Source organism: Candoia aspera, chromosome 3, assembly GCF_035149785.1.
Source record: "Candoia aspera isolate rCanAsp1 chromosome 3, rCanAsp1.hap2, whole genome shotgun sequence".
NCBI lineage: Eukaryota > Metazoa > Chordata > Lepidosauria > Squamata > Boidae > Candoia > Candoia aspera.
Genome location: NC_086155.1, coordinates 81,201,828 through 81,227,387, shown reverse-complemented (window position 1 = coordinate 81,227,387; position 25,560 = coordinate 81,201,828). Strand labels below are relative to the sequence as shown.

The window sequence follows — 25,560 nt, the reverse complement described above, 5'->3', positions numbered from 1 at the left end:
TAGAAAGGGAAATATTGCATGCACCAGATCCTGGCAGGGCCAAGGATCATCAAGGCTTCCCCACACAATGTTTCTGTTTTGCTTCAACCTAGGTAGCTTAAGTTATGATTACTGTTCTAAATTCAATGGACTATGACTGAAAAGTACAACGTGGCAGGATGTTAAAGCATACTGAGAACACTTAAATGTGATTTGGGGCTAATACCTTTTAATAAACTTAAAAACTAAGGCAACCTTCTCCTCCCATTGGCAATGCTGGCTGAGAATGGGAGTTGCAGTCCAGCAAATAGGAGATCACCACATTGAGGAAGCCTAGCCTAACAGATTGTATCACATTGCCTTGAGAAGTAGCATAATTCTACCCATGCATATACCTGGAAGGCTTTCATTTCAGTGGAATTTATTCCCAAGCTCGTTTGCTTATAATCAAGGTCTATGTCCAGTCAAGATATATACAGCTTCCTGCTGGAAGTGGAGACAGAGAGAGATTTTTAATTTTAAGACAAATCTTGTGTGATTTAGATATGCAGGAATTATCTGTTTTTGGACATTATCTTCAGATCATGTGTGTTCCAGGCTTCCATTTAATTATGATGAGGAAAAACAGGAGTTCTGCTAAAGAAACTCTAACATGTTAGGATCTGAGCATATCATTGTCATCAAGGTCCACAGTCCGCAGTCCATTTTTCCAGTCAGTCTGAGCATTCTTTCTGTAACGCATACATATCCCTAGGAGAGTTAAAACAAGCAATTTTCTCCTACCCCCTCTCCCTCCAGCACGCACTCACAGTCCCTCCAAATATGGTAATAACTTTATACATCACAGGTTGAACTTGCAAAAAAATCAGTCCCAGCTTGTCTATCCTCTTAGTTATGCTTGCGATGAGATCATGGTGCTCCACGGAGAGCTCAAATTCTTTAACTTGACAAAAGACATAGGTGAACATGTCACATTTTTACAGTTAGGCAGAGCTCAGATGCTGTAAAGATAACAAGAACTGTTCTGTGCTTGCCCATGCTCTGAATGTGTGTTAATCTAAAATGGCTGCTCCGTAATACTTTAATTGCAGTTTCATGGCAACAAATTGCCACTTAACTGTAATAAATTTTCTTACAGCTAAGCCAGACTAACAATGCAGGCATGCACCTGAAAGAAAAGAGGACAATAGAAGTACAGGACTTTCTGTCCAGTGACATCAAGACACAGGGGAGCAAACAATGATTCAAACCAAGGTAGTCACACACCAAAGCTGTTAGCATAAAGAAATCTTATACACACTGTAATCTCATTCATCATCTTTATTAGGCAGGTGCTTTTTGAAATACATTTCTCAGGCACTGGAGTCTTGCAAAGTTTTGGAATCATTATGATAAATCTAATTGCTAATAAATTATAAATCTTGCTTTGTTAAGAATTTTAGCCTTTTTAACCTAAAACAGTAAATGGTTAGCACAGATAGCCTATCTTCCATTGCCTTGTCATTAACATTTTAAAGGAGAGACAGAGAACTTTTTCCTATAAAGAGCTGTTGGCACACAGGAAAAATTTACCTGGCAATGTAAAGGTGCAACTATTGATAGATGAAACCGAAACTACAGCCAAAGTAGCCACAATTTGGAGAGTTATGTAGCTCTCTTGTCCAACTTCCTTTCGTTTTGCCACTTCGTATGAAAATTAAGACAAGAAAGGCAATAACCCGTAGCTTCTCCTCCCCAATTCTAAAGGCAATGCATGTTTCCTTTCTTTCTGGTGTGAATGATTGCTTTTACAGTAGATGTTAATATATGATGTATAATATAACCTAATTCAAGAAAAATTATGCAACACAGAAAAAGTAGTCTTTCATTAGATACAGAATTTAGCTTGGAGAAGTTTAAATGCTCCCAGGCCTGTGGGATATGCAGAAATCATTAGAAAACTGGATATGTAAAATTGGCTAGAGACCAGCCCTTTTGCAAAATTAGTTCATTAAAAAAAGTTAACAATTCAGTAACTATTTCTGCATAAAACTAATATGACAATTGTACCTATTTACAAGAATGCTTTCACACTGGTACAATTATGAGGTTTTTTTTGTGAGCTCCAACTATTTTTAATGCAATAGCTCCTGCTGTACAGTTGAATATTTGTAGGGCTATGGATTCATCTATATGAATCTATATATTATACATAGCAGATCCAAGAGACATGCTGCAACAAATGCATAGACCAGCTTTTCCCAAGTTAATGCCCTCCAGCTGTGTTGGACTCCTACTCTTATACACTCACCTGTGGCCATACTACATGATAATGATGGGAGCTGTAGTCCAACACATCTCTAATCAGCACTAAGTTAGGAAAAAAATGACAGAAAAACAGCCAGTATGTTAAAATTACCTTTCCCACTGCAGATCATAGACGACCAAATTTCCAAACTCTCTTGCCTAATACCAAGTCACACAAGCACCTTTATTACCATAAAGACCTGTTTTTATTGTTTCATACGTCTCTAGTTTCCGTCATGCTTTATCTCAATCAAGTTAAAGATGTTCCATCATATATTCATAACCCCAACAATCCTCCTCCAAGTTAGCACATCAAAGTACAGACTTCATCACTTGCATGTAGATTATGCTAACACAAGAGACATTTGTAATTTTATAAGGTCTGCAACTTAAGACGGTATTTTAAGCTTTCTATTATATAGGTAGCAGTGCTTTAAGAATCAGGCACATAAAAAGCTTATTTGAAGTCTTTAATGAACTTTAGCCTCTTCATTGCTTGATGCCACACCATGTGGTTTATTGAAAGTTATTAGTCATCCTCTAGTACTTCTAGACTGTATCACACAATAGCAAAAAAATCCTAGCATGTTTTTTTGCATATTCAATTCTAACGGCAGAAGGATGAGTGCTTATATACAGAAAGAATGACTTTTAACGGAAGCATCTTCATCAGCCTGAATACAGGAGATTATGTCTCAAAAGAACTTCTCAGCACTGTTCTGCTGATTCCAACGTTTTAGGGAAATGTGTTTGGGACTTGCTTCTGGATGTAAAACATCTTTGCAAGCTATTACTTGGCCTCTGGGTTTTGACCGGAACTATTTTCATATATTGAGTTGGGCGTGTGTGGTGAAATAAAGTCCTTTAAAGACAACACAATAAATTGCAGATAGAACACAGTTGCTTAGCTTGAAAATACAGCCTGTTTGGCAACACACAAAGGAGTCACAGAATCATTTTCCATCTTCACCTCCCACATTCAAATTTCCTTAACTGGCTCATTTTGAAATCAGGGAAAGAGCAAAGGAGAGAACACCCAAGATACAGTCATGTAGTACTAAATCATGGTTGGGCATTGCAGCTGAACCAGCCCAATGTTTCAGTAGACTCTCCGGGAAATGCAATAAATTAAACTATGCATCTAATCAAAATTAAAATATGTACATTAAAGTCCTTTATTTTATTATTCCAATTTCTATCACCTCCCATCTCCCCCTTTAGTTTTAAGGAGTTTGCAGTTAGCTTTTCCTGTTTTTAGAGTTTCACCCTGGAACCTCAAGTGCATTATCTTCTTAGCCAGAAATAAAGTGGTGCAATACTTCTCACTCCAGAGAACATTAGTATCTTCCAGGAATGCATTTGGAATTCAAAATTTATGTCCTTCCTCAGTTTGCATGGATCAGGATTATACAAAACTCTCTTACAAGTAGATCAACATCAAGCACCACCACAAGTTTAGACTGTAAATTACTCACAGATTACTTTATTATTTTGGGGAAACCCAGCTTATTGCTGAATTGTTCTGTGCTGGTAAAGATGAAGGAGGTATGTGAAATTTAATGAAAAGCCAGAACTCTGCATGTTATATCACCAAGCCAACACTGAGAGCTATTTGGGTTTATAGTCATTTATAGAGTTTAAAAATAGAAGTATCTGCCAAACTTACATAGAGTATCTTCATGTTTTAGGTAATAAGTTGCTTCCATATGAAATTGGATATGTGTCCGTGAAATCAGAATCAAATTCAGCTTGAAGTACACTTTTTATCCATAATTACAGAGTATTTCGGGTAACGTCTGGCAACTTCTCTGCTGTGGCAAGAATCTTCCATCCCTACCTAAATAAAAATTAGTATTTCCATGGTGATGTTGAAACATTTACAGGATTAGTCCTGAGGGATGGACAAAATCTGCCCCATGATGCCATGAGCCAAAAGCCAAAAGATTTGCTCCATTTTAACCATGTACTTCATTGCCATCTTTTTACATTTCCCCACAAAAGACAATTTTCAGGTTGTTAGGTAAGCCAGTGTTTCCCAACCATGGCAATTTCCAGGTATGTGGACCTCAACTCCCAGAATACCACGGCCGCTGATAATTCTGGAAGTTGAAGTCCACACACCTGGAAATTGGTTGGGAAACACTGATGTAAGCCAATCTACTATTAGCCGCTTCATTAACTCTATAAACCAGCAACTACAGTATTTGAAGTATTGTTTCCAATTTATAGGCTTTGTCTATAGAGCACACATACTAGACTTTAATTACAAGAAGTTTTTGTACACTTGCCTTGAATTTTCTATAGCACTATATGCCTTTGGTTAAGTTTCTATCTCTGTATACACTATGGTGATTGTCACATGTAGGTCATCTCCCATTCTTGGCAAAGCACTGAAAAAGGTTTTCACTCATGCAGCACTGAAACAGTATTAGTAGTTAGGGAGGAAGGGGCTTTTTTACAGCAGAAAAATGAGTGAAATGTAATTATTTTCTCAGGATGTTTTGCTATGATACAACATGACATTTTAAATAAAATATTCATAACCAGGACACTTCTGAGTAACTTGGCATCTCAGAAACTACCCTAATTCCTAGATGTGCTTTTGAATTCACATAAACATGATTACAGTTAGCAAGTCAATAATGTTAGGAAAGACATAAATTTCCTATCATTAATGAAACCTGGATGAATTAAGTGGAGTGAGCACAAAATTCTTTAGTTAAATCTGCACTGCCATTAAACGTTGCTGCTATAGAAAAATCCGTGAAATATTAGACATCACTTTTGAGTTTGGTAACGCTGCTAAAAGTATCTCTTCATACAGATTTCAATGCATTCCTTTTTGCCATAAAGCTACTAGGAAGCTGGAAAACCAAGTTTTAAAAATTAACTTATTGTGACAGCATTGTATGACTTCATTCCTTGATAGAAATTTGCCCTATTGCACTGAAGTCCAAAGTCAATTACAGTTGCTTTCATTTTAAGTTTTTATTATTTAAATACACCATACTAGAGCAAATGTCTCTGAAAGTATCACAAATAAAAGATTTTTCTTCTTCATTCAGCGAATTAGGAGTAGGTGAAAATTCTACACAGTTGCTGCTATGAGCTTGATTTTTTTTTCTTTTTCTTTTTGTGTCATGGGAAGTAGCAACATTAGGACAAAACACACTTACATGCATACATACATTGTATTTTACAGAGATACAATAAAAGTATTTGTGATAGATTATCACAAGAGCCCCATCTTTCCATTAGCTCAGGTCTGAGTTTTGAAACATTTCCTACAACACTTAAATATACAAAGAGCAAAGAGAATGCTGTTAAGGTAAAACACAGGGTACAAATTCTCACCAGTGCCCTGCTAATTGTTAATGAGGGTAGAAAGCAGACTTGAAAGCTTATCTGAATTAGCTTCATTAGTCGTTTGCCCCACCCCTCCCCACCCAAAGTTGTTCTCCTCCGGTGGATCTTTTTTCATTTTCTCTACAGTCTCCCATTAGCCCAGATTCATGGAGTTCTTAATGTTCGTTTTCAGTCATTTTAATACACCAATAAATGTGGGAAGGGCAATCAAGAGTAAAGAAGGTGCAATGGCATGGAGCTGGCACTGATGCTAGCTACAAAGGTGACTTGTCTACTGGAGACATGGGATCCATCTGTGATGAACAAAGTTTGAGATGAAGGCACGCATTCTGCAGTACTCTGATCTTTTAGCAGACCTGCAAGAAATAAAAAGGGGCATCTTAGCTAAAATGCTTGATTTGAACTGAACGTGACTACTTTTGTCTTCTTGTGATTCGCTTATTCTATTATTAGATTCCAACTGTGACTCGATTAAAGATTTTCTGTAATACACATCTAAGTCCCTAAAGAGTTCAAATGGAGAAATAGACCACAAAAATATTTTCTGCAGTTTTGACAGCAAGATATACTTTCACCAAAGGGAAAAAAATGCTTCTAGTGAGAAATCCTACAGTCTCTTTTTATTTCTTTTACAAAAGATGCATTTCCTTTGGACTGGGATTAAATGACATGCCTTGCCTTTGAAGAACCAAGTAAAGTGATCTTCTAAATTAGGAAAAAAATTCTGTCAAAGCATGTAAGATACCCTCCCCTAGGCAACGCTAGTCAGCATGCTGCATAGCACAAAAACTAAATATAGACATTTTGGAATATTTTCCTTCCATTTAAGATTCCTCATCTGCTACGTTAGTTAATGTTACATAAACTCTGTAATATACAAAGTCAAACATGTGCCTCCACTGTGATGTGTTAATGAATTGTGATAATTAAAAATGCCTAGCTCAACAGAAATCTAACTTCCACAGATAAAGCAGAAACGATCGACAGTTTTCAAATGCAATCTGTTTGCAATTATGAAAATGAAATAATGTATTAGATTTTTATGGTTTTTAAATGACATTTTCAATTTCCTAGGAAGTTTTTTTTTTTTTACCCTTCCTTGAAGTTACTAAAAGCCTGAGGTCTATTAGTAACTGCAACCCCCCACTTTCAAGCTAATTAAACTGGTGGAAGCTTGGAGGTTTAATTCCCCAGAGCTGATGCTCAGTGTGAGAAAGGTAATTTGTCTGTCCAGAACAAAGATTAGGGAGAGGCCAGCAAGCATATTTAATAAATGAGCATCAAGTGTCCTTTACTATGGACACAGACAATACCAATTATGTAAGTACAAGGGAATCGCTGAATGATATGTAAACCAGAAGCTTCTCTGCAAGAGAAAGAATAGCAAAACGTAATCTAACTCATGCTTTATTTAAAAGTATGGGAGCTGGATCAAAGGGAATGCTTTGGTCACCACCAATGAAAGGAAAACTTATACCCTGTAAAAACAGGCTGTGGAGTTGGGGAATGAGAAAGAGAGAGACGGAATCAAGTATACAACACCACAAAATAACCTGCCCTAGAGAGTTCCCCAGCTGCAAATGTGACCAAAAGTCTGCAATGGGTGGCATAATAATCTTTTAAACAGTTAACTAAAAAAACCCGTATAAATGAAGATTTTAATACCCGAAGTTGCTAGTGACTCCTCCTTCACCAATATCCTTTGCATAACCCCAATGGATACATTTTCTAGAACATTCTACTCTAATCTGCATATTATTGTGTAAAACCCAGGCACAGCTAAGTAAAACAGGTAGTCTGAAAGAATGGATCAGACCACAGATGCTATTATTGCTCATACTGGGATATAGCGAACTGCAAGACTGGCAAACCTTAAACACATGGCTTAAGAATCAATATCCGATTCAAGAAAACTTGATATGCTCAATTGAGATGTATTGTTTTGCTCCATTTCTTATGATACAGAGTTTCTCTTTTTTGGAAATAGAAACACTGGAGATATTTGACTTACTGGGCCAATATGAACTCCTGATCATGATGCAGAAATTATACTAACTACTGTAGGGACAGAATAAACTGATGGGGCTCAATTTTATTACACTAATTCTAAAAATTGCTTGGCTAACTTCAGATGATTAATCTTTTTTAAAAAAAAAACATCCTGCTTTATCCTAGATCCCTTCTTTAAAGGGATCTATGTTAGTGATTCTGTTTGTATTTACTAAAGCAAAACATTGAGTCAGGCACTATGCACAGCATAGAAGAGAAGCAGTTATACTCTTCCGTTTTAGATGGGAAAGCCCAATGAAGATACTACTAGTGAAGAATGAAGTAGGGAGACAGATATTAATCATGTAACCTGAATACCTGAAACAGCATAGGCTCCTCTAGCATTAGTTGGCTGTGCCTACTGGGTTACTAAGTAATACAACTGATAGCATCCAATTCTTCCCTCTTTGTAAAGTACAGATTATCCCCAAAATATGCAACACACAAGGGAAAACAAACTATTTGCTTCCAAAATGCTGTATCCTTGAGGTTCCTCACCCAATGCCATGTGAGGAAATTATATTAGTTAAGTCACTTATTAGACTGGACTAGGGTTACCCACTAAAAATTACATGTTGCTGCCCCCATTCACCCCCACCCCAATCTTTTAATGTACTTCAGCAACATAGTTAATACCCTGCTTTTATTTAACTGTTCTGTGTGGGAGATGCATTCAGCTTTGCAATTCTAGTATACTAATTTATATCTTCTAACTACAACTGCTGAAGCACATAACACATAGGAAAAATGTATAAAGTAACAACCAAGCATATTACACTTCAAACATGCTCACTGTCACCAGGAACAAATATAAAAGACCTTGATTACTTTTTAAAAATGACATTATTTACTAGCAAGGAAATCAGCTTGTACTTAGATTTATAAACCACTTGAATGCCCAAACAGTACCAAGAGAATGTAGTCATCTTAAACCAGTTTATTTGGAAATAATTCCTATCAAACTCAAATATTTGTTTCCAAATATTGTGCATAGGAGTCCTTAATTGCATCTGGCCTATTTAAGAGCAAAACATGCATGGTAACTACTAAATAAATGGCAATTATTAATTGTAGCAAGGTCCTACCTATTCAGGGAGAAGATGATATTTTTCTGAAATATTTACACTCTAAAGACAGAGAGCATTTATAGTCTCTTGGATGCTTCAGAATTCACAAACTACCCAGAAGATGGGTTTAAATTTTATCTTCAGAATTCTAACTAACAGATAAATGTTTTTTTTTTTTGCTATCCTTAGAACAGACGTTAATGAAGTTCCTATTGTAAATCCATAAAAAATTACCAAGTGAAGTGTGCACTTTGTTTCAATGTAATAACTCAGTACTGTGCGATTGCCTGGGTTAATGATGAAAAAGTCAAATATACTATCAGAGCTGATGGAAAAATCCATCACCAATTCGAAATTAAAATTCATCTGTGGTCAATAAGATTTAATATCCATGCAAAAGGCACTGTAAAGAGTAAATGAATCAATGTCATCAATACATAATCAGTATGAAATATGATGCGAATAAAATTATGTGCAAGACTTGTGCATTCAGAGTTTTCTGGACCAGTGTGGAATGAACAGTCCCTTAACTGAAGGTTGACAGTAATTATTATAAATTAGGCATTGCAGTTATCAAAATGCACTCACTTGCATAGCTATGGGACTTATTAGGGAGATTAAAATAGATCTAAAAACTGTCCAGTTCCAGCAGAGGTATAATAGAAGTGTTGATCATTGTTTCCTATTCCACTAACTTGAGTAAAACCATATTATATTTTAGTACCAGAAGTTAAGGGACATATCATCCACATGATCAAAAGGAGATAAAAGGAAGACTGTCTTTTCCCCCGCTGTCTGTCCAAGATTTGGCTAGGTCAAACTGGTGAACCAAACACAGGTTAACTAGATTTCAAACGCTACTGCAATGATTCCATAGACCATTTTAGTACAATTAGCTTAATAATCCAAGAAACACTTATTAAGAAGTCTGCATCCACAATGGCCTGTTCATCTACCAGGACAGTTATGGTGCCCCCCACTCTCTCTCTCTCTCTGTTTTTGAAATCCACATACAAAATGACCCAAACTAGAATCACTGTACTACTTAAAACACCTTCATGTTTAGACATGCATCCCATTAACTACTTTCAATCATGTGATGCTGTTTGAAATGATATATGCAGTATTGTTTGAAAAGAAATTAACCTCGATTTAGTTTTAATAAGGCTTATTAGCAATTGTTCAGTATTCACCTTCTGGTCTGGCAGTAGTGGATTGCTCTGAAGTGAATTCAAATGGCCATTGATGAGAGCTGTAGGTCTATCATGTTCACAGAATAAACTGCCATTGATGTAGTGAAACCTGTCTCCAGGGACCAGGCGGTTTCGGCAGGTAGAACACGTAAAGCACTGGGTGAACAAAAGCAAATGTAAACTTTGGAGTTAGAATTCCAAGCATACTCTGCATTATGTTACAGCAAGAGGTATAGATTTGTCCAAGTAAAAGAATATATGGCACCTGATAGAACTCAGAGGTGTTTTCAAATGTGTGCGTTGCCCCACAAATCACTAGGACAACTAGTACATTTTAGAAATCTTTTCCATTTACAACCCTCGCTGATGAACTCAGAGGAGATGGCACCATTCATGGAGGGAGGAGAAAACATCAGGAAGAGAGGTTTTCCTACCTTAAGATGATAGACATTCCCTTGTGCCCTCATAACCAGCTCACTAGCAGGAATTGACTGCCCACAGGCACTGCAAGCACCGCTATTTCCAAATAACCTGAAAACAGAAAGTTGATGCTGATATGTTTCTCTGTGAATAAAGAAGCCAACACTGGAACAGCAATTTTCAACCGATAAAATCCTCTTCCAAGACTTGTTTACATACTTTGAGATGCAATAAATTTAAAAGACAAAACACACACCAAACGGACTGAGAATCATCCCAAACTGCTCAAGAGTTGAAAGCACAGGATCTAATAAAATATTGAATTGCATCTGGCAACACAAAGCAATTCTCTACACTTTTTATCAGATTACTGGGTTTGTCATAAAAAACAGGACAGAATTCATGACTCGAGTTTAAATGTATTGTGTCCTTGAAATTATATGAAGAACTTTTTTGTACTTTAATCATATCTTGAGAGATGAGTCATCAAAAGGGTTAAGAGGATTTGATTGTATATCTGAGACGACATCATGCTCAGTGTATTGAAACTCCAGTAAACCTCCATCAGGGCAGAGTTTCCATTAGAAACTCTCGGCTATCCAGGTTGATATATAATGTGTATGGGTTAACCTTTTCAATCATGGTGTCAACACTTTAGATTTGCCTCTGCTCATCTCTTTCATCCTAACCTTCTCTCTCTCTCTCGATAATGAAATGCTTGCTCCAACTTCCCTCTATCTGCTCCTGAGTCCACAATTTAGATTACTTCATCTCTGCTAGCAACAAACTGAATGAAATTTCGATTTGAGCAGAAAGTAATTTACCGGGATCTGGACCCATTTGTCATCATATCTCTCTGGGTGTTTGCTGTATCACTGCAGTTTTCCTATGCAATCAAATGAGACCACAACATCTGCCATGGAGGGGGGGGCGTGGAGGAGGGGGAGAGGGAGAGAGAGAGAGAGAGAAAGGAGGTGGAAAAGAAAAAACGGAGGGGGGAGGAAGACTGTAGAAAAACATATACATTTTTTTCTACTGCATTTAGATATACTTTAATAAATATTGATGATTCTCTGTTTGTACATATTTTAACACACATTCTGTAAAAGGCTTTTTTCCTTTTTTTTTTCTTTTCCCTACTGCATCAACAATAACCTATAATGATGAACCCTCAACCATCTCACAGCAGAAGAGAAATCCAAACTAGCTGGCAAGCTCACACTAATTTCCTTTCTTTACCACCACCCCACAGCATATGGGGGGTGGGGGAGCCTTAGAACTTGCCAAATTAATGCACTGCTGTTGAAATAAAGATTACTTATTTGCATTGCCTCCCCCCCCCAACAACAGCAAAGTCATGAAATTGTACACGGGCATCATTTTGGAGAATGTGTTTTTTCAGAAAACACTTTAATCTGAATGTTTACTGCATACTTCTGTATCAAGGAAAGAGAGGAAAAAATAATTGCTTTGAGTTTTCCAGAATCAGTGCTTGCAGAGGGAGGCTTGTCATGTTCAAACTACTAATTTGCTGTCGCCACTTTATTGAAAATAGCCTGTAAGTTGTTATTAAATGTATCGACTGAACGACAGGGAGGGTAGTAAAACTGCCCCTTAAGATGGCTTTTAATAGGAAGCCTGAGAAACAAATTTTGCAGCAGCATCGATTTGAAGAGTTCAATCAAAACTCCATTTCAAAACTAATTAGTCTGAGATCCGCAACACACTGACACTTTCTTACGAGTTAGAATGGGTACAAAGAGAACACTGAACTAATACAGTGCCAAGACCTTCAGCCTGAAAAGGACTGCACCCTCTAGAAAACTGAAGGGGTGCTATTCTGCTATCTGCTCAATCAGTAGGACCCTTCAAAGTATTTACAAGAACCACTGTGCCTCCATCCAAAGCTTTACTACATATATTAGTTTTTGCCCAAACCCCTTTCCCTCCTTTCCCATTATCATCAATGGCAGCAGCCTATAAAGAAGTCATTTAGAAAGGCAGCAGGCAGGGCTGCTTTAGGTATGTTTGTAGAACTAGGACCCAAGTGGTAATGCTTTTATAAATGAAGGCTTTTTCAGGGCTACAAAAGGTAAACTGCATGATTATGTGAATGCTCTCTTCTGAAAAATACATTCTCCTTAAAAAACATGCACACGCACACACCCGTCTACTTCTTCTAAAGACATAAAAACTTTTCACAACCTCCTGTGGAATAAGAGGGGAGCTGGATACACTAGCCCACTGAAATCAAATATAATCCTTCTGATTTCACTGGGCCTCAGCTCTTTGTCAGGCATGTGCTATACAAATTTCCCCAACTAAAGGCAGCTGTGTCTGAAATCTAAACTAAGCAGATTTTAATCACTGCAGAAGTCAAACGATAATCCAAAAAAACTACCTGCTCATTTATACTCCATGAATAAAGCCTCATCCTAGAACAATTTGTCTTTTTTGTAAAAGAACATCTGCAACTGAAAATTATAATTAAAGATGTTCCGCAGATATTTAATATGTAGATTTGGGCTCCTAAAATGGAAGTGTTCAGGCCACCTACAACTTTTTTTTTTCAAAAGCACAATTTGATTTTCCTTCTTGTTAACAGGATTGCTTTTATAAGGTAGCAGGTTTAGTGGATAGTTTTGGAGAAATTTTACTCCCCGCCCCCAGTAGAAAGACAATGACTGTTAACTACCTTCTTTGCTGAAAAGTAATTTTTACATGGCTTCTATGAGAAAGGAAAGTTAATTAGCTAATCAGGGAGACTGTCCAGGACAGTATTTAATTTAAAAGGCTGGAGGCTTTAGATACTAAATTAGGAAGCTATCAGTCTCAGAATGGACTTTAATGGCCTCTTTTTCTTTAACTCCAGCAATGGGGGAGAGATACCCCAGGTCAGGCTAATTAAAGCCAGGGGACTCTTTAATTGCAATGACAGAAGTGGTTTCAGTTTCCTCTCTTTGGGTGCAGGAGTCTAAGGAGGTTGTTAATATTTCAACATTTGGGCAACAAAATCAATCACCAACACTGCAAAGTTGCATATATGGATGAAAGAAAGATTCTACAAAACAGCCACCTCAGCATTAACTCACCGCTCTTCCCAACACCATCCACGCGGGTGCTAGAACTTTTAAAGCAGGACAGTGGGAATGAGATGCAAACAAGTGAATGAGATCAAGGAGCTTCTAGCTCAGGCTGCTCAAAACTGCAGTTAACTTAGCTAGCATGCTTTTCAACTAAATTACAAAAACTAATACAAAAAAATGGATTTTTAGAATTCAAGCATCTCTACACTGATAGCTCATGACCTCCTTTATTCCTTGCATAGAAGGAACAACCACTTCCAAAAGTTCTCCTCAGAAAGACATACCCAAAGCTACGGATCAGAAGCAATTGGTTTTCCAACTGGATCCAAATTCTGCCCTCAATGTATGGTATGGAACAAAGGTTACCTAGAAAACGATGCCTGGAGCCAAGGTACTTCAGCATTAACTATAGCCCCAGCACTTTAAAAGCACCAAAGGCTATCGATACTGAAAAGGGGGAGGAAGGAAGATGTGCAAGTACTGCATTAGAGGGGGGGAGAGAAAAAAAATCAGCCAAATTACGCTTGGTTAATTCAGAGTAACAGATCTGCCCCCAAGTGAATTGGAGGCCTTGAATTAATTCTGTTATGACAAATCAAGATAAACGTTCCCCCTAAATTGCATGCGATTTAATTAATTTTTGAGATCCTGGATTTTTTTTTCCAAGCTAATAGTTCACATGCTCCTGTGCTGTCATTGTGCTTGAGTGGGCAGACTTCAAAGTGATATTAAATAACCAACTATTAGATTTACCTAGCACGTCCTATTGGAAAAATGCCATTTAATTACCTAGCCTGTTCAATTAAAGGGACAGCATTCCCTGAATATAGCAGCTTGCTGTTGATTACCAGAAAAATGAACTCGCTGCCTGGCGGCTCCCTTGCTTTCCTCCCCTCCTCAAATAGCTCATACTGCGGACAACCACGTGAATGGCAATGAGCAGCAAGGAGAAAATAGAGTATCTTTTGCCTGTTGAAATAGGGATCGAATGCCTGCCCTGGCATGTCAAAGACTCCATGGGCCTTAGCAGGGTGGGTGGGTGGGTGGGTGGGTGGGGGAAGCTGAAGAGTCCATTCCATCCAAGGACAAAACCATTTGATCTGAACCTTAATTAAACCAAAAGAAAAAAAAGGGGGGGGGGGAACAGGCACCCTTGTCTCTCTTTACCCCTCCCCAGCAATGGATTCCAGATGGGACATATTAAGCTATATTAAATAGCCATTGATATAGATGGGTGCTAGGGCACTAGCCCTTTAAGAAAAGCCTATTTTGCTTCCCTACCACCACACTTTTCAAATCTACCCTAGCCAATTCTCTCTTGCTCTCTCCAAGGCCAATTTTGTTAATTAAATGTTTTGTTTGCGACACCGCTCTCATTCATTTCGGACACGTCATTCCAGGCAGATCTAAGCCAGGGATGAGATCTCATTAGATAAAACCTATCAGAACTAAGAGAAAATGGAGAAGACACTAATTAAAGCTCTTAATTGTGCAGATTCACTGCCATACTGCTGCTGCTTTATCTAGAATCTCATGGCTGGGAGGGCTGCCCATCACCTCCTCCTTTCCAACTCTCCCCCCTCCCTGGTTTACTTAGAGTACTGTGGCTGCAAGTTAAGGAGCCAGAAAAAAGTCAATGGACTTCCATCCCTTTACACATGCACACAAGCATCCTTAAACTGCCAATGCAATCTGCAGCTGTTTTGAGCCCGGTTTTGAAAAACTACAGTTCAAAGTCAGTGTAAAAGCCCCTTGATTAAAAAAAGGGGGGAGGCAAATCTGTTCCTATCACAGTCTTAAAGCAGTCACAGGCTTTCATTTCAGAACTGAATAATCAATTCTCCTCTCAGCTTTATAATGAAAGCATCCTACTGTAACTCTAATTAAAATCATAGTTGGAATTTCTGCACGCAGCCCATGGGACAAAATAGGACTTTGGAGGACTCTTCTTTCCATCACCTCTTGTTGCCCCCTCCTCTATAAAAACCATTTGCACCAGACCAAATGCTGATAAAATGGTTGTATCCTATTTCTTGGCAGACTAGGACTTCCACTTAGGTATGCTGAAAGCATTTTGGATACCAATGGAAAAGCTGGTCTTTTTATATACTTCGATCAGTAGCTCTTTGTTCTATGGAACAGACAGACAGAAGCACATACTTGATGAATTAAAATGTCCCGATTTTCATTTTACCAGGCAAACTACCTGGTTCTACAGGAAATTCAGGCTGATAGAATAAAATCAGTTCACATCTACCGTCGGATAAAGAATCCTATTTGTATCAGCCCTGTACCAAACCTGCAGTATCTTCTGGCCACATAAAAACCTGAAGGACAGATTCCAATAAGCTGGTCTGAACTTGCCTCAGGGATACAGTAAGGAACTTCTCTTTTTAATTAGTAGTGATCATAAGAGGTTTGTTTGACGGTTTTAGTAGAAAGAGATGAAATCTGTACTGTTCATTGAATCTGAACAGTAGTGTCAATTTTTCCACTTCAAACAAACCTCTTTCTCTAACCGTTCTGCTCTATTTAATTAGAATTCTTTCTCGCTTATGTAGTTGCTTCGGACAGAGATCAAGAATACATCTGCACAAGCTTGCACAAACTTGTGTTTTACCATCTCTTCTAAAAATCTAGATGCTTTGCAAAATTAATATTGGAAGCCACCTAAAATCTTTTAATAACTTTTTTTCCTGTATTCTATTTAGCTGACTGCAAGTCAGTGCCTACAGAAAAAAAGGGTAAACAATACATTACATGCAAGCAAAAACCTCTTTGGTTCCTTATTCTCAAATATCACTATAGGATGGCCAAAATTCAGCACAGCACTACAGCTTGCTATTCTACAGTCCTGTATTAATTTCACCAGTAAAGCATTTAAAATATATTTATAGCCAAACACTTCAACATCTGAGGCAGGGGTATAAGGAAAATATTCGACCACGAAACTGGTTCTTTCACCCTTCCAGGCATTAAGACCCTTTTGTAAATATAATCTACAGAGTCCGAAGATGAAGACTACTGAGACAACACCCCATATGCCTTTTTTTTCACATTCTTTCCATGCCAAAGGGGGAGAAGAGGCTGTTTAATTACTGGCTGCTGAACTAGAACACCCCCTCAAAGCATTCATGTGCATCAGTCTATCAAGCCATTTACTCAAATTAAATGTGTAATCCTTCAAAATGCCTCCTTTCAAATTAGCTTAAAGCAGCTCAAGTTCACCTGAAAAGATCCAATAGGTACCTGGCCTCTTAAAATTCTTTTTATTAATTGCTTAAAAAATCTAGTTTGCATTAGAAAAAGAAAACTGATGTTGAAAAAGATGGATGTTTTATGTAATTAGAGATATTTAAGTGATTATCCATCTACATACAGTATCCCTTCACCACTGAAAAATAAGCCCTCCAGCAATATGAACATAACATTACTACTGGGCTACAATTTTGGGTGTGTGTCACATCACAACAGCTGATCAACATTTTTACAACACATATACAAAAAAACTCATTCTAAATCCTCTTATTGAAAATACTACAGTAAACCATTACTTGATCCTTTCAAACACAGTCCCAGTTAGCTCTATACTTGCCTTTTTCTATTAAGGTGGAAGAGAAACCCAATTCTACTCTTGCAAGGTAATAGTTTTTAGCAGCTGTGAGCTGGAATTCTTAAAAGTTCAGGAGCACCTCAAAAGTTAATTTATTCACATCTCTCCAACTTTCCTACTGCTAACTGGGAAAGGAAGTGCCCTTATAAGATCTGGCTTCTAGTTCTGAACTACTATCTGCAGATGGGCTTACTTCTAGTTCAAGCTTTCCTTTGTATACGCGTGTCTCCTTCAAAGAAGCAACCTACTTTCCCTCCGCTGGGCTCACCTGATATAGTCATTTCTGCACAGGATCATGCCACTCTTAGTGTAGCAGGATGTACCAATTTCTCCCAGCTGGGCTTGGCAGCAGGAGCACTTCAGGCACCGACTGTGCCAATAGCTATCCATGGCATAGAGCAAGAAGCGATCAGCAATCTTTCCCCCGCAGCCTGCACATCTTTTCCATGAGAGGGAGCCACTGGTGACAGGGGGGGGCTGCGAGCTGCTGCCTGGGTTCACCATGGTCTGGATAGGAAAAAAAGAAGGGAGGGAGGGAGGGAGGGAGGGAGAGAAGAGAGGGTTACTTTTCAGGCAAACAGTCCATGCAATCTGCCTGCTTAATGCAGCACTTCCTAGGGGGAGAAGGGAAAGAAGCAAGAAAGATGGGGAACAAGCACTTGTTTACTTTTCCAAGTCTTTGTTCTGAGTTAATTAGCCACCTCCCTTCCAAGTTGGCTAGTGGTGCCCAGTGACAGTTGTAGCTTCCAGTGCTTCTGTCAAACTTAGAGTGACCCCGCTTTGTTTGTTACCAGGAAAGTACACACACCTGGAGTCACATAGTCACTTGGCCCTCCCAGATATAAATGGTTGGGGCCCATAACACTAAAACCAGAAGGGCAGAAAAACCAGCTAGAAGAGAACCAATTACAATTCTTGGGAAGCACAGTTGCAATTTGCAAATTGGGAAGAGTTCAGGAAATTGTTTAGTTCTAGGCAAGAAAGTAATCTCTGGAGAAAACCAAAAAGTTGTGAAACTGGTTTTTCAAGGTCTCCTTTTTCATACCATTGTTATCTACAGGGGCTCACAACCATGATTGTCCTAATTTATTTGTTCTAAAAAAGATCAAATGCAACGGGGCCCCACCTCCTGAGAAAAATAATAATGGATCACTAGACTTTAAGAAGCCTGTTAACTTCCTATACAAACACAATCTACCTTTGTTTTACTAATCTGCCCTTGATCAGCAATTTAAATGCTAAACGCTTTGTTGCCCTAAAAAAGAAAAAAAGAAGTTTTGTGGTAATAGCAGAGAGGTATAGATCAATCAAGTATGCTCCACTCAGGAAACAGCCAAGCATGGCTGCCTGTAAAATTGCTTTAAAAAAAAAGATTGTGTGCATGTTTACATGCACACACATAGATGTGTTTGTTGCTTTCTAATAAACACTTCTAAAAGCAGGGCAATGGAGAGATTAATAATGGAACCAATTCATAAAGCTTATTCCAAACAGATTAATTTGCTCCAGCATCCAAAACAGGAGTGCCCCTTCTGTCAGTTCTGTGATAAAATATCAAGTTATTTACTGCCAATTTAGCAGCCCATTTTGCCTTTGTCCTTCCTAAGCTGTACTTGCTCAACCTAAGGCATCTATTTATTTAATAAGACCCCCACCCTGGAGAGAAAAAGAAGAGCACAAACTTTCCTTGCCACTTGCCTAACTTCATTTCAACAGCAGCTTCAGGTTCCTTAAAATAGGCCATTAAAAAAAGAATAAAACAAACAGGATTTCCTTCAAAATAACTCCTGATCATATGTTTCAGATGACCACACAATAAACCAGACTACGAACTGCACCAATTAAGACTGTAACTAAAAACCCCAAGACTTGAGAAAGAGAACCACTCTAAAAGCCATTAGCATTGCATTTCTCTGAATGCACCATATACCTTTATGTAAATTGATTTCTGATGCATTTAACTCACGGAATGGCCTTTTGTTACCACTTCCAGCAATATGAATCTGCATTTCTTACTTTTATTTAAAACAAACAGATTTCAAATTATATAAACCCTGTTGAGATCTCCTGCAGACAGACACACACAAACCCCACTGATTTGCTCCCTCCATCTGCTTTGAAAGGTAAATATTATATATAAAGGAAATGTTGCAGTGACAGAAGCATCCAGTAACCCCATTAAGCTAAAGCTCTTAAGGACAGGCAATACCTTAATGCTGATTAAATCTAAGAGAAGCCAAATCAAGAGGACTGTCCAGAAAGTGACTCCCTGATAACTAAGGATAGGTCCTCCTCAAGTTTCATTTGGAGTTGGAGGGGTGGCAGAGAAAGAGAAGGAAAGCTTTTAAGTTAAATAGACTTACTCTGGTAATTACACAGCCAAGCAATTTAGGTCCCGGAACAGAGGCAATGAAACAAACAAAAAAAAAGAGCTGGCAGCTAGAGGCAAAACACACCCTCCCTCCTTTTAACAACGTCTCTGGTGATTTTAATGGAGACCGAGGGAGGGACGAACGAGAGCTTGCAATTTGTAGTACAAAAACGGGGATGCTTAATTCACGGCTTGGTTTTAATTAGGTTGATTCATCAGATTTCCCGTGAACAAAAAGCAGGGAGAGGAAGAAAGAGAGAAGGAGAACACAGAAAACAGCTCACTTAAAACCCTCCCCAACCTGCCACTGTTTCAAAATAATGTTACAGTACTACAAAGAAAGTGGGTGACCGTCCTCCCACCTCCGGGACTCGCAGGCGGATTCAGGCAAAAGGGGAACGCGGCGCGCGCGGGGCAAGACGCCTTTTTCCCGCTACACCGCCGCGCGGCGGCCCCGCAGCCGCTTAGCTCGCAGGACTGGCAGGCAACCAACCCTTCGCGGGTCCCGAGGACGAGGCTCGCGTTGACTTCCAGTTCCGGACCGCGGGGGGGGGAGGCGAAGGAGGGAAAGGGGCCCAATTGGGAATCTGCCAAAATAACAACCAGCCCCAGAAAGACGCGCCCCGTCTTACCTGTTTTCCCTCTATGGTGCAAGAGGCCGTAGATAACGTGGCGGAGGCGTCGGGAGAGCGCTCGGGAGACGAAAAGGCTTTCTCGCCCGAGAAGCGTCTTTCGTTGTTTCTTCGAAAAGCCACCCCTAACGCTTTTGCCGGGCGACAACCGTGCCCTCAGCCTGGGAGAATCCCCAGCCCCACGGCTAGGAGAAGCAGGGAGGGGGGGAAGGGGCCAAATGTCCGGGAAACGGCTGCTTCAGCCCTTCCTTCCGTCTCTTCCTTCCTTCCACCGCTGAGGCTTCCCCTGGAGGAGAGCTGCAGAGCGTATTCGCGGCCGCGGGGCTGCCAAAAGCGAGCACGGGCGCCACCGCCGCCGCTCTCTGCTGCAATCGCTGGGCTAAGTTTTGGCAGATGTGGCCGCACTTCGGAGCGCGCGCGCGCCCGCTCGCTCTCCTCCCACGGCCCCTTTTCCGCCGCCACCTCTTCCTCCTCCAGCCCTACGGGAGCTCCGGCGGCTTGCCAAGGCGGCTCTTCGGTGTCCCCCAACAACGGTCCTGGGGCGGGGGAAAGGAGCCGGAGTGGGGCAACCTCCGCGGCTTCTTCTCCTGCTGCTCCCCCGAGCAGGAGCCGCGGAGGTGTTGGCGGCGGCAGGACGTGCACGGAGGCCCCTCTCGCTAGCGCCCTGGCTGCTTCTCTGCGCCGCTCTTGCCCATGTGTTACTGACAGAGCAAAATCCCAACTGCTCGCGGCTCGGCCCCTCGCGTCACGGCGACTCGCCCAATCCGCCTGCAGCTTGTTCAGGCGGAATAATAAAACCTGCCAATCCCGAAGAAGACAAAGGAATGAGGGGAAGGGAGGGGGAGGGGGAGCGGGGGCGCAGGGAAGGCGGAGAGGAGACGGGGCTTCGTTAAGTCGGCTCGGAAGCAGCGCCGCGGCAGAAGCCTAGGCAGAGCGGGAGGGTGGCGCCGCCGCGGTCGCCACCCGGGCCGCTCCGTGTCATTCCGCTCTTCCTTGGGACGGGAGACCTTTTCCGCCCCACTGATTAGCGCGCCGGAGGGAGACGGCGGCGGCTCCGCGGTCCTGCCGTCGAGGCCTCAACCCCCACCACGTTTACTCGGGGTGCGGTCCCGTCCCGTCCCTGTTCACTTTGTTCGCATAACGCCACCAACTCCCGAATGGGCCAGGGGCTTGTTTCCTCTTAGCGGGGTTTAATAGGAACATCTCACTTCGGGGGAGAACTTGGGACACGCAATAGACGTATTTTGTTTTCCCCCAGTTCACTGCAACGCAGGCCGCCTTAAAAGTCAGCTGGGGGGAGATGCAACGTTCCCATAGCGTCGGGCGAAAAATTGCAGCCCTGGTCTACCACCCGTTTTGCGCAGGTTGATTTGGACTTCTTGTGAACGTTCCACTAAACGGGAACAAGAGCGTGAAGCCTCTTGCGTAAGGCCAGACTTGATGAAATGCGCTGCTCGCGGAAGGGCAAGGTTTTTATCCTCAAATGCGCGTGGCGCTGTTCCGTGTTCGGAGCATTTTACAGCTTAGGTGTGAGGCTCTTGACATAGCAACAGTACAGGGCGGCCATCCAGCGAAGGAGCCGGCAGAAAAGTACTGTACGCCGAATCAAAGAAGTGCTGATCGCATTTCCAGCCCCTATTCTTCGGGCCTTTGCAACGAAGCGGAATATGGGAGTGTAACTGCACAGGGGTGCGGAGAGCACATCCTTTGGTGCCTGGATCTGTGGGTCTCCCGTTTCACAGAGTGGTCGCTCCATGGGAACGGAGGACTAGCCCCAAAGAAGCCTCTCTAGAAATTGTCTCCCCTCTTCCTTCTCCCAGCTTCTATGAGCCGCGGTAAGAGGGGAAAGGAAGATCTGCTTTCCCCCTATCCGATGCAAAGTGAAGGGGCTCGACCGGTGTCAAAAGCACCACCTGGAGGGGTTGGGCAGCTGTATCACAGCCACCGGGGATGTCCTTGACACATGCCCAGAAGTCTTCAGGGAGGTTTTTGGACACCCACATAAATTGCCCACCCGGGGTTTGGGGCTGCAGCTCCTAAACTGGTGAGGATGAGCAGGTCCTGCTTGAAGGGCTGGTTCCTCCTCCGGTCCCCTTCCCCTGAGGAAGGGGAAATGGGAAAGCACCCTTCAGCTGCCACTCCATTAAAACAAAAAGTTCTTTTGTCCCAAGAGAATGGGGGTGGGGGAGAGAAATGGGGAAGAACAGCTTCTGGGCTTCCAGTTCTCTAATCCCCGTGAGATTAGAGAACTGGCAGTGGAAGCCCTGCTTCCCCCACTCCCATGAGAAGAACTGTGTCTTTGGGGTGCCTGCACTCTTCCTCCTAGCTCTGTTTTTCCTGCTACCCGTAGGTTGGCAAGAGAGTGAGAGGTGGCTTTTGGGTATGGGAGGAGAGCTCTGAGACTTCTGCCCAAAGACAACTGACCTTGAAAATCAGTGGCCTGGAACCAGAGGGGAGGCGTGCCCACAGCAGCCTCAAGTGGCCAATTGGAACCAGAAAGGCTCTTGCCTCTAATCTTACCTCAGCACAACATGGACAAGAAAACAGGTGGAAGGTGCCTTCACAATGGGTTGAGGAGCAAGTTGAGGACAACATTGTACAATCCTGCCCTTGACTGTGTTAGTTAGGCATTTTCACACCATGGCCGGCAGCCACAAAAGCACTTCAAGGCAATCTTTTCCATCTCATTTCTTCCTTGTGAGTAGTACTGTATGACATAATTCCCATCATCCACAGCTAGCAGAGGAAAGGTGAATGACACCAGTTTAGAACAGGCTGGAACAGGACAAAAGATTCTAATTTGGTAAGAGTAAAGAGCAGGCAATTGAATCTTCCCCCAAATGTGTTTTATTTTAGTGGGGGGGGGGTTGGTCAATTCAGCCAATTTTAGTGTGAGCAACTTTGGTTAAACATAACATGTGGTTCAGCATGAACCAGTTTATGAGCATTTTGAGGAAATGACAGTATCACCTATCTTTCATTATGCTAATGCATTATAAGTGTATGACATTCGTTTTCAGCAAAGAAATTATTTAGACCTATTTATCTGATAGTCTTTATGTAACTCAGAATTGTGAATAAACCCTTAAAAGTACTAGCCTGCCAATCCACATATAGTTAGGTTAGTCATTCTGAGGCTCAAAAGAGTAATCTGTAAAACTTACCTGTCTGATCACCTGATACATTTTTTATTCATTATAGATGATCAAGAAAGTGAATATTTGCAAACCTTTATAAAAACTAAGCCTTCATGTATGCAAAGAGAGTGCTTTATTACTGCACAAAAATATCAAATATCTCTCATAAGTTTTCCTTTTTACCTCCATCCCTGCTGTAACAGTTTCCATTAATTTGAACTGTGTCTTTAGACCACATTATCAATAATTAGTATAACTTGTTCCATTAGAGTGAAGATGGTCATCATCAAGGCATCAATCCTCAAACTGCCCCCAACTGAAATCAGTTGAATGGGACTAAGTATTAACACTGATCCTGGAGATAATAAAATAAGAGTCAAGCCTGTTCCTTTTTTTTTTAAGAAGAAATTTCAGAATTTTGGACCCAGTTGTATGTTCATAAAGTTAACATTTTGCTAACTTGTCATGCAATGGACTGAGGCTTAGGACAAAATTTGATCTTTTGATTTGGCAATGCGGGGGGAAGGGAGCAACATCCCTCTCATCAAAGCTCTAGTCATTGATTTTAAGTACTCCTTGTTGAAATCAATGGGGAGTTCAACTTAAAAATTAATGCTACTGTAACTCAGTGTTATTAATACCCCATAAAATTTTTAAAAAAGTATGTTTTACATTTACCTGGCAGTTAACAGTGCATTGTGCCATTTAAAAAGGCAATGCCATCATTCTTTAAAACCAACAATGAAGCAAACTTCAACAGAGCACAGACTAGTTAAAGGAATTAAATATCCCACAGTGTAAAATTCTAATGAAAAAATGAAATATTAATTCCATGAATAGGACAGTTGTTGAGTCTCACACATAACAAAAGTTATATGCAAACATTCTCAAAGAAGAAATATTCATAAAGGAAGCCTTAAGTACATAGCATTCTGCATTTGCATGGAACTTTTTATAGGTATTTTATAGTCTGCTTTCTTGAGTATAGGTTTTAAGAAGAACAAAACATTTGAATGGTAGATGGAAGGCTATAGAAATCAACCTTTAATTTCTCAATTTGATTGAAGGGCAGGCTCCTGGAGCCAATCATGACTCAACGTGATCACCTAGGCTCAATCCTGGTAATCACATTGATATGTCCATACAGTACCTTGGTGACAGTCTGGAAATAGTTTGTCATTATCTTTTGGGGGTGGGATGTATCTTCAACCTCCTGCTCAGCCTAAAAGCATTAGTTGATTTGGGGCTGTACTATAGTCAGGTTTAACTATGATTAGGCAAACCACAATAACCTAGATCACATGTAATATTTCACCTTAAATGATGTTTTATATACCACAGTGGCTGAGATTATGCTAAGCAAGATTACAGCAATAGGTGAATCTAGCCACTGTTCCTTACTCTAAATTGCTTTTAAATCAGAGGGAGTCTGGTAGCACCTTTCCCAACTAACAAGGCATGCACTTTCATGAGCTGCTTATGCCTTTTAATAAAACTTGTCACTTGGAAGGGGTGCTACCAGACTTCTTCTGACTTTTAAGTAGGATGATTAGATCTGAGCTGCATTGATCTGGATGACCACTAGATAGCAGCAGAAAGCTACAGAAAACTGTAACCCTTTGTTACCATCTAGTGGTCACTAAGATATTGTAGCTGTACTTACAAGGCTTTTGTAAGGATATAATGATTATAATGCTTGTTTCGGTCAGTAACCAGATGAAGCAAATACCTAGAAACAAAATAGAGCAGGAACTATCTGCACAAACATTATGGATACGGATAAAATAGAAGGAACTGTGCATCCTGCCCAGGCACCTTAGAGAAAGGGGAGATACACATATAATGAAAAACAGCCAAGACGGGTAATAGCTCGGGGAACGCAGCACCATTATTTAGTTAAAAGTAGACTGAGATATGTGGATCATTAAGTCTGTTTTTTAAACTGAGTACACATCACATGGGAAAACATCCAAAAGGTTAGGACCACCACAGAAAAGGCCCTTTCTCTTCCACCAGTCAAGCTGATAAATCCTCAGGCCAACCTTAAGGCCCAAACAGACTCATATGGCTGCTACAAGTGGTTGTTCGAACAACCTGGTCTCAAGCTAGTTTAGGCTTTAAAAGTAGTCACCACCAGTACTGTACATTTATAATGTGAGGAATGAACATGTGTTTGTGTGTGTGTAATGAGAAAAAGCAAAAGTAAATGTTAATGCTTTTATGAACTCATTTTCTGATCTGCATTTTTCTTTTTTCTTTTTGTTTCTTTTTTCTTTTTGTTTCTTTCTCTTTTTTTGCATAAGGGGTATATTTTATTTATGACTTTAAACAAAAATATCAGCCATCGTTCCAAAAGCTCTG

At 40.5% G+C, this 25,560-nt stretch overlaps 1 protein-coding gene across 1 annotated transcript; it reads right to left on the bottom strand.

Moving 5' to 3' along the window:
- Window positions 1-5,243: 5,243 nt before the first annotated feature.
- On the bottom strand, window positions 5,244-20,758 carry LMO4 (LIM domain only 4). The gene is made up of 5 exons (XM_063298221.1): window positions 20,063-20,758; window positions 17,328-17,566; window positions 10,375-10,471; window positions 9,941-10,096; window positions 5,244-5,987 (listed from the first exon to the last, which is right to left on the bottom strand). The coding sequence occupies exons 2-5, from the start codon at window positions 17,561-17,563 to the stop codon at window positions 5,979-5,981; spliced, it is 498 nt and encodes a 165-aa protein (XP_063154291.1). The 5' UTR covers window positions 17,564-17,566; window positions 20,063-20,758; the 3' UTR covers window positions 5,244-5,978.
- Between the last annotated feature and the right edge of the window lie 4,802 nt (window positions 20,759-25,560).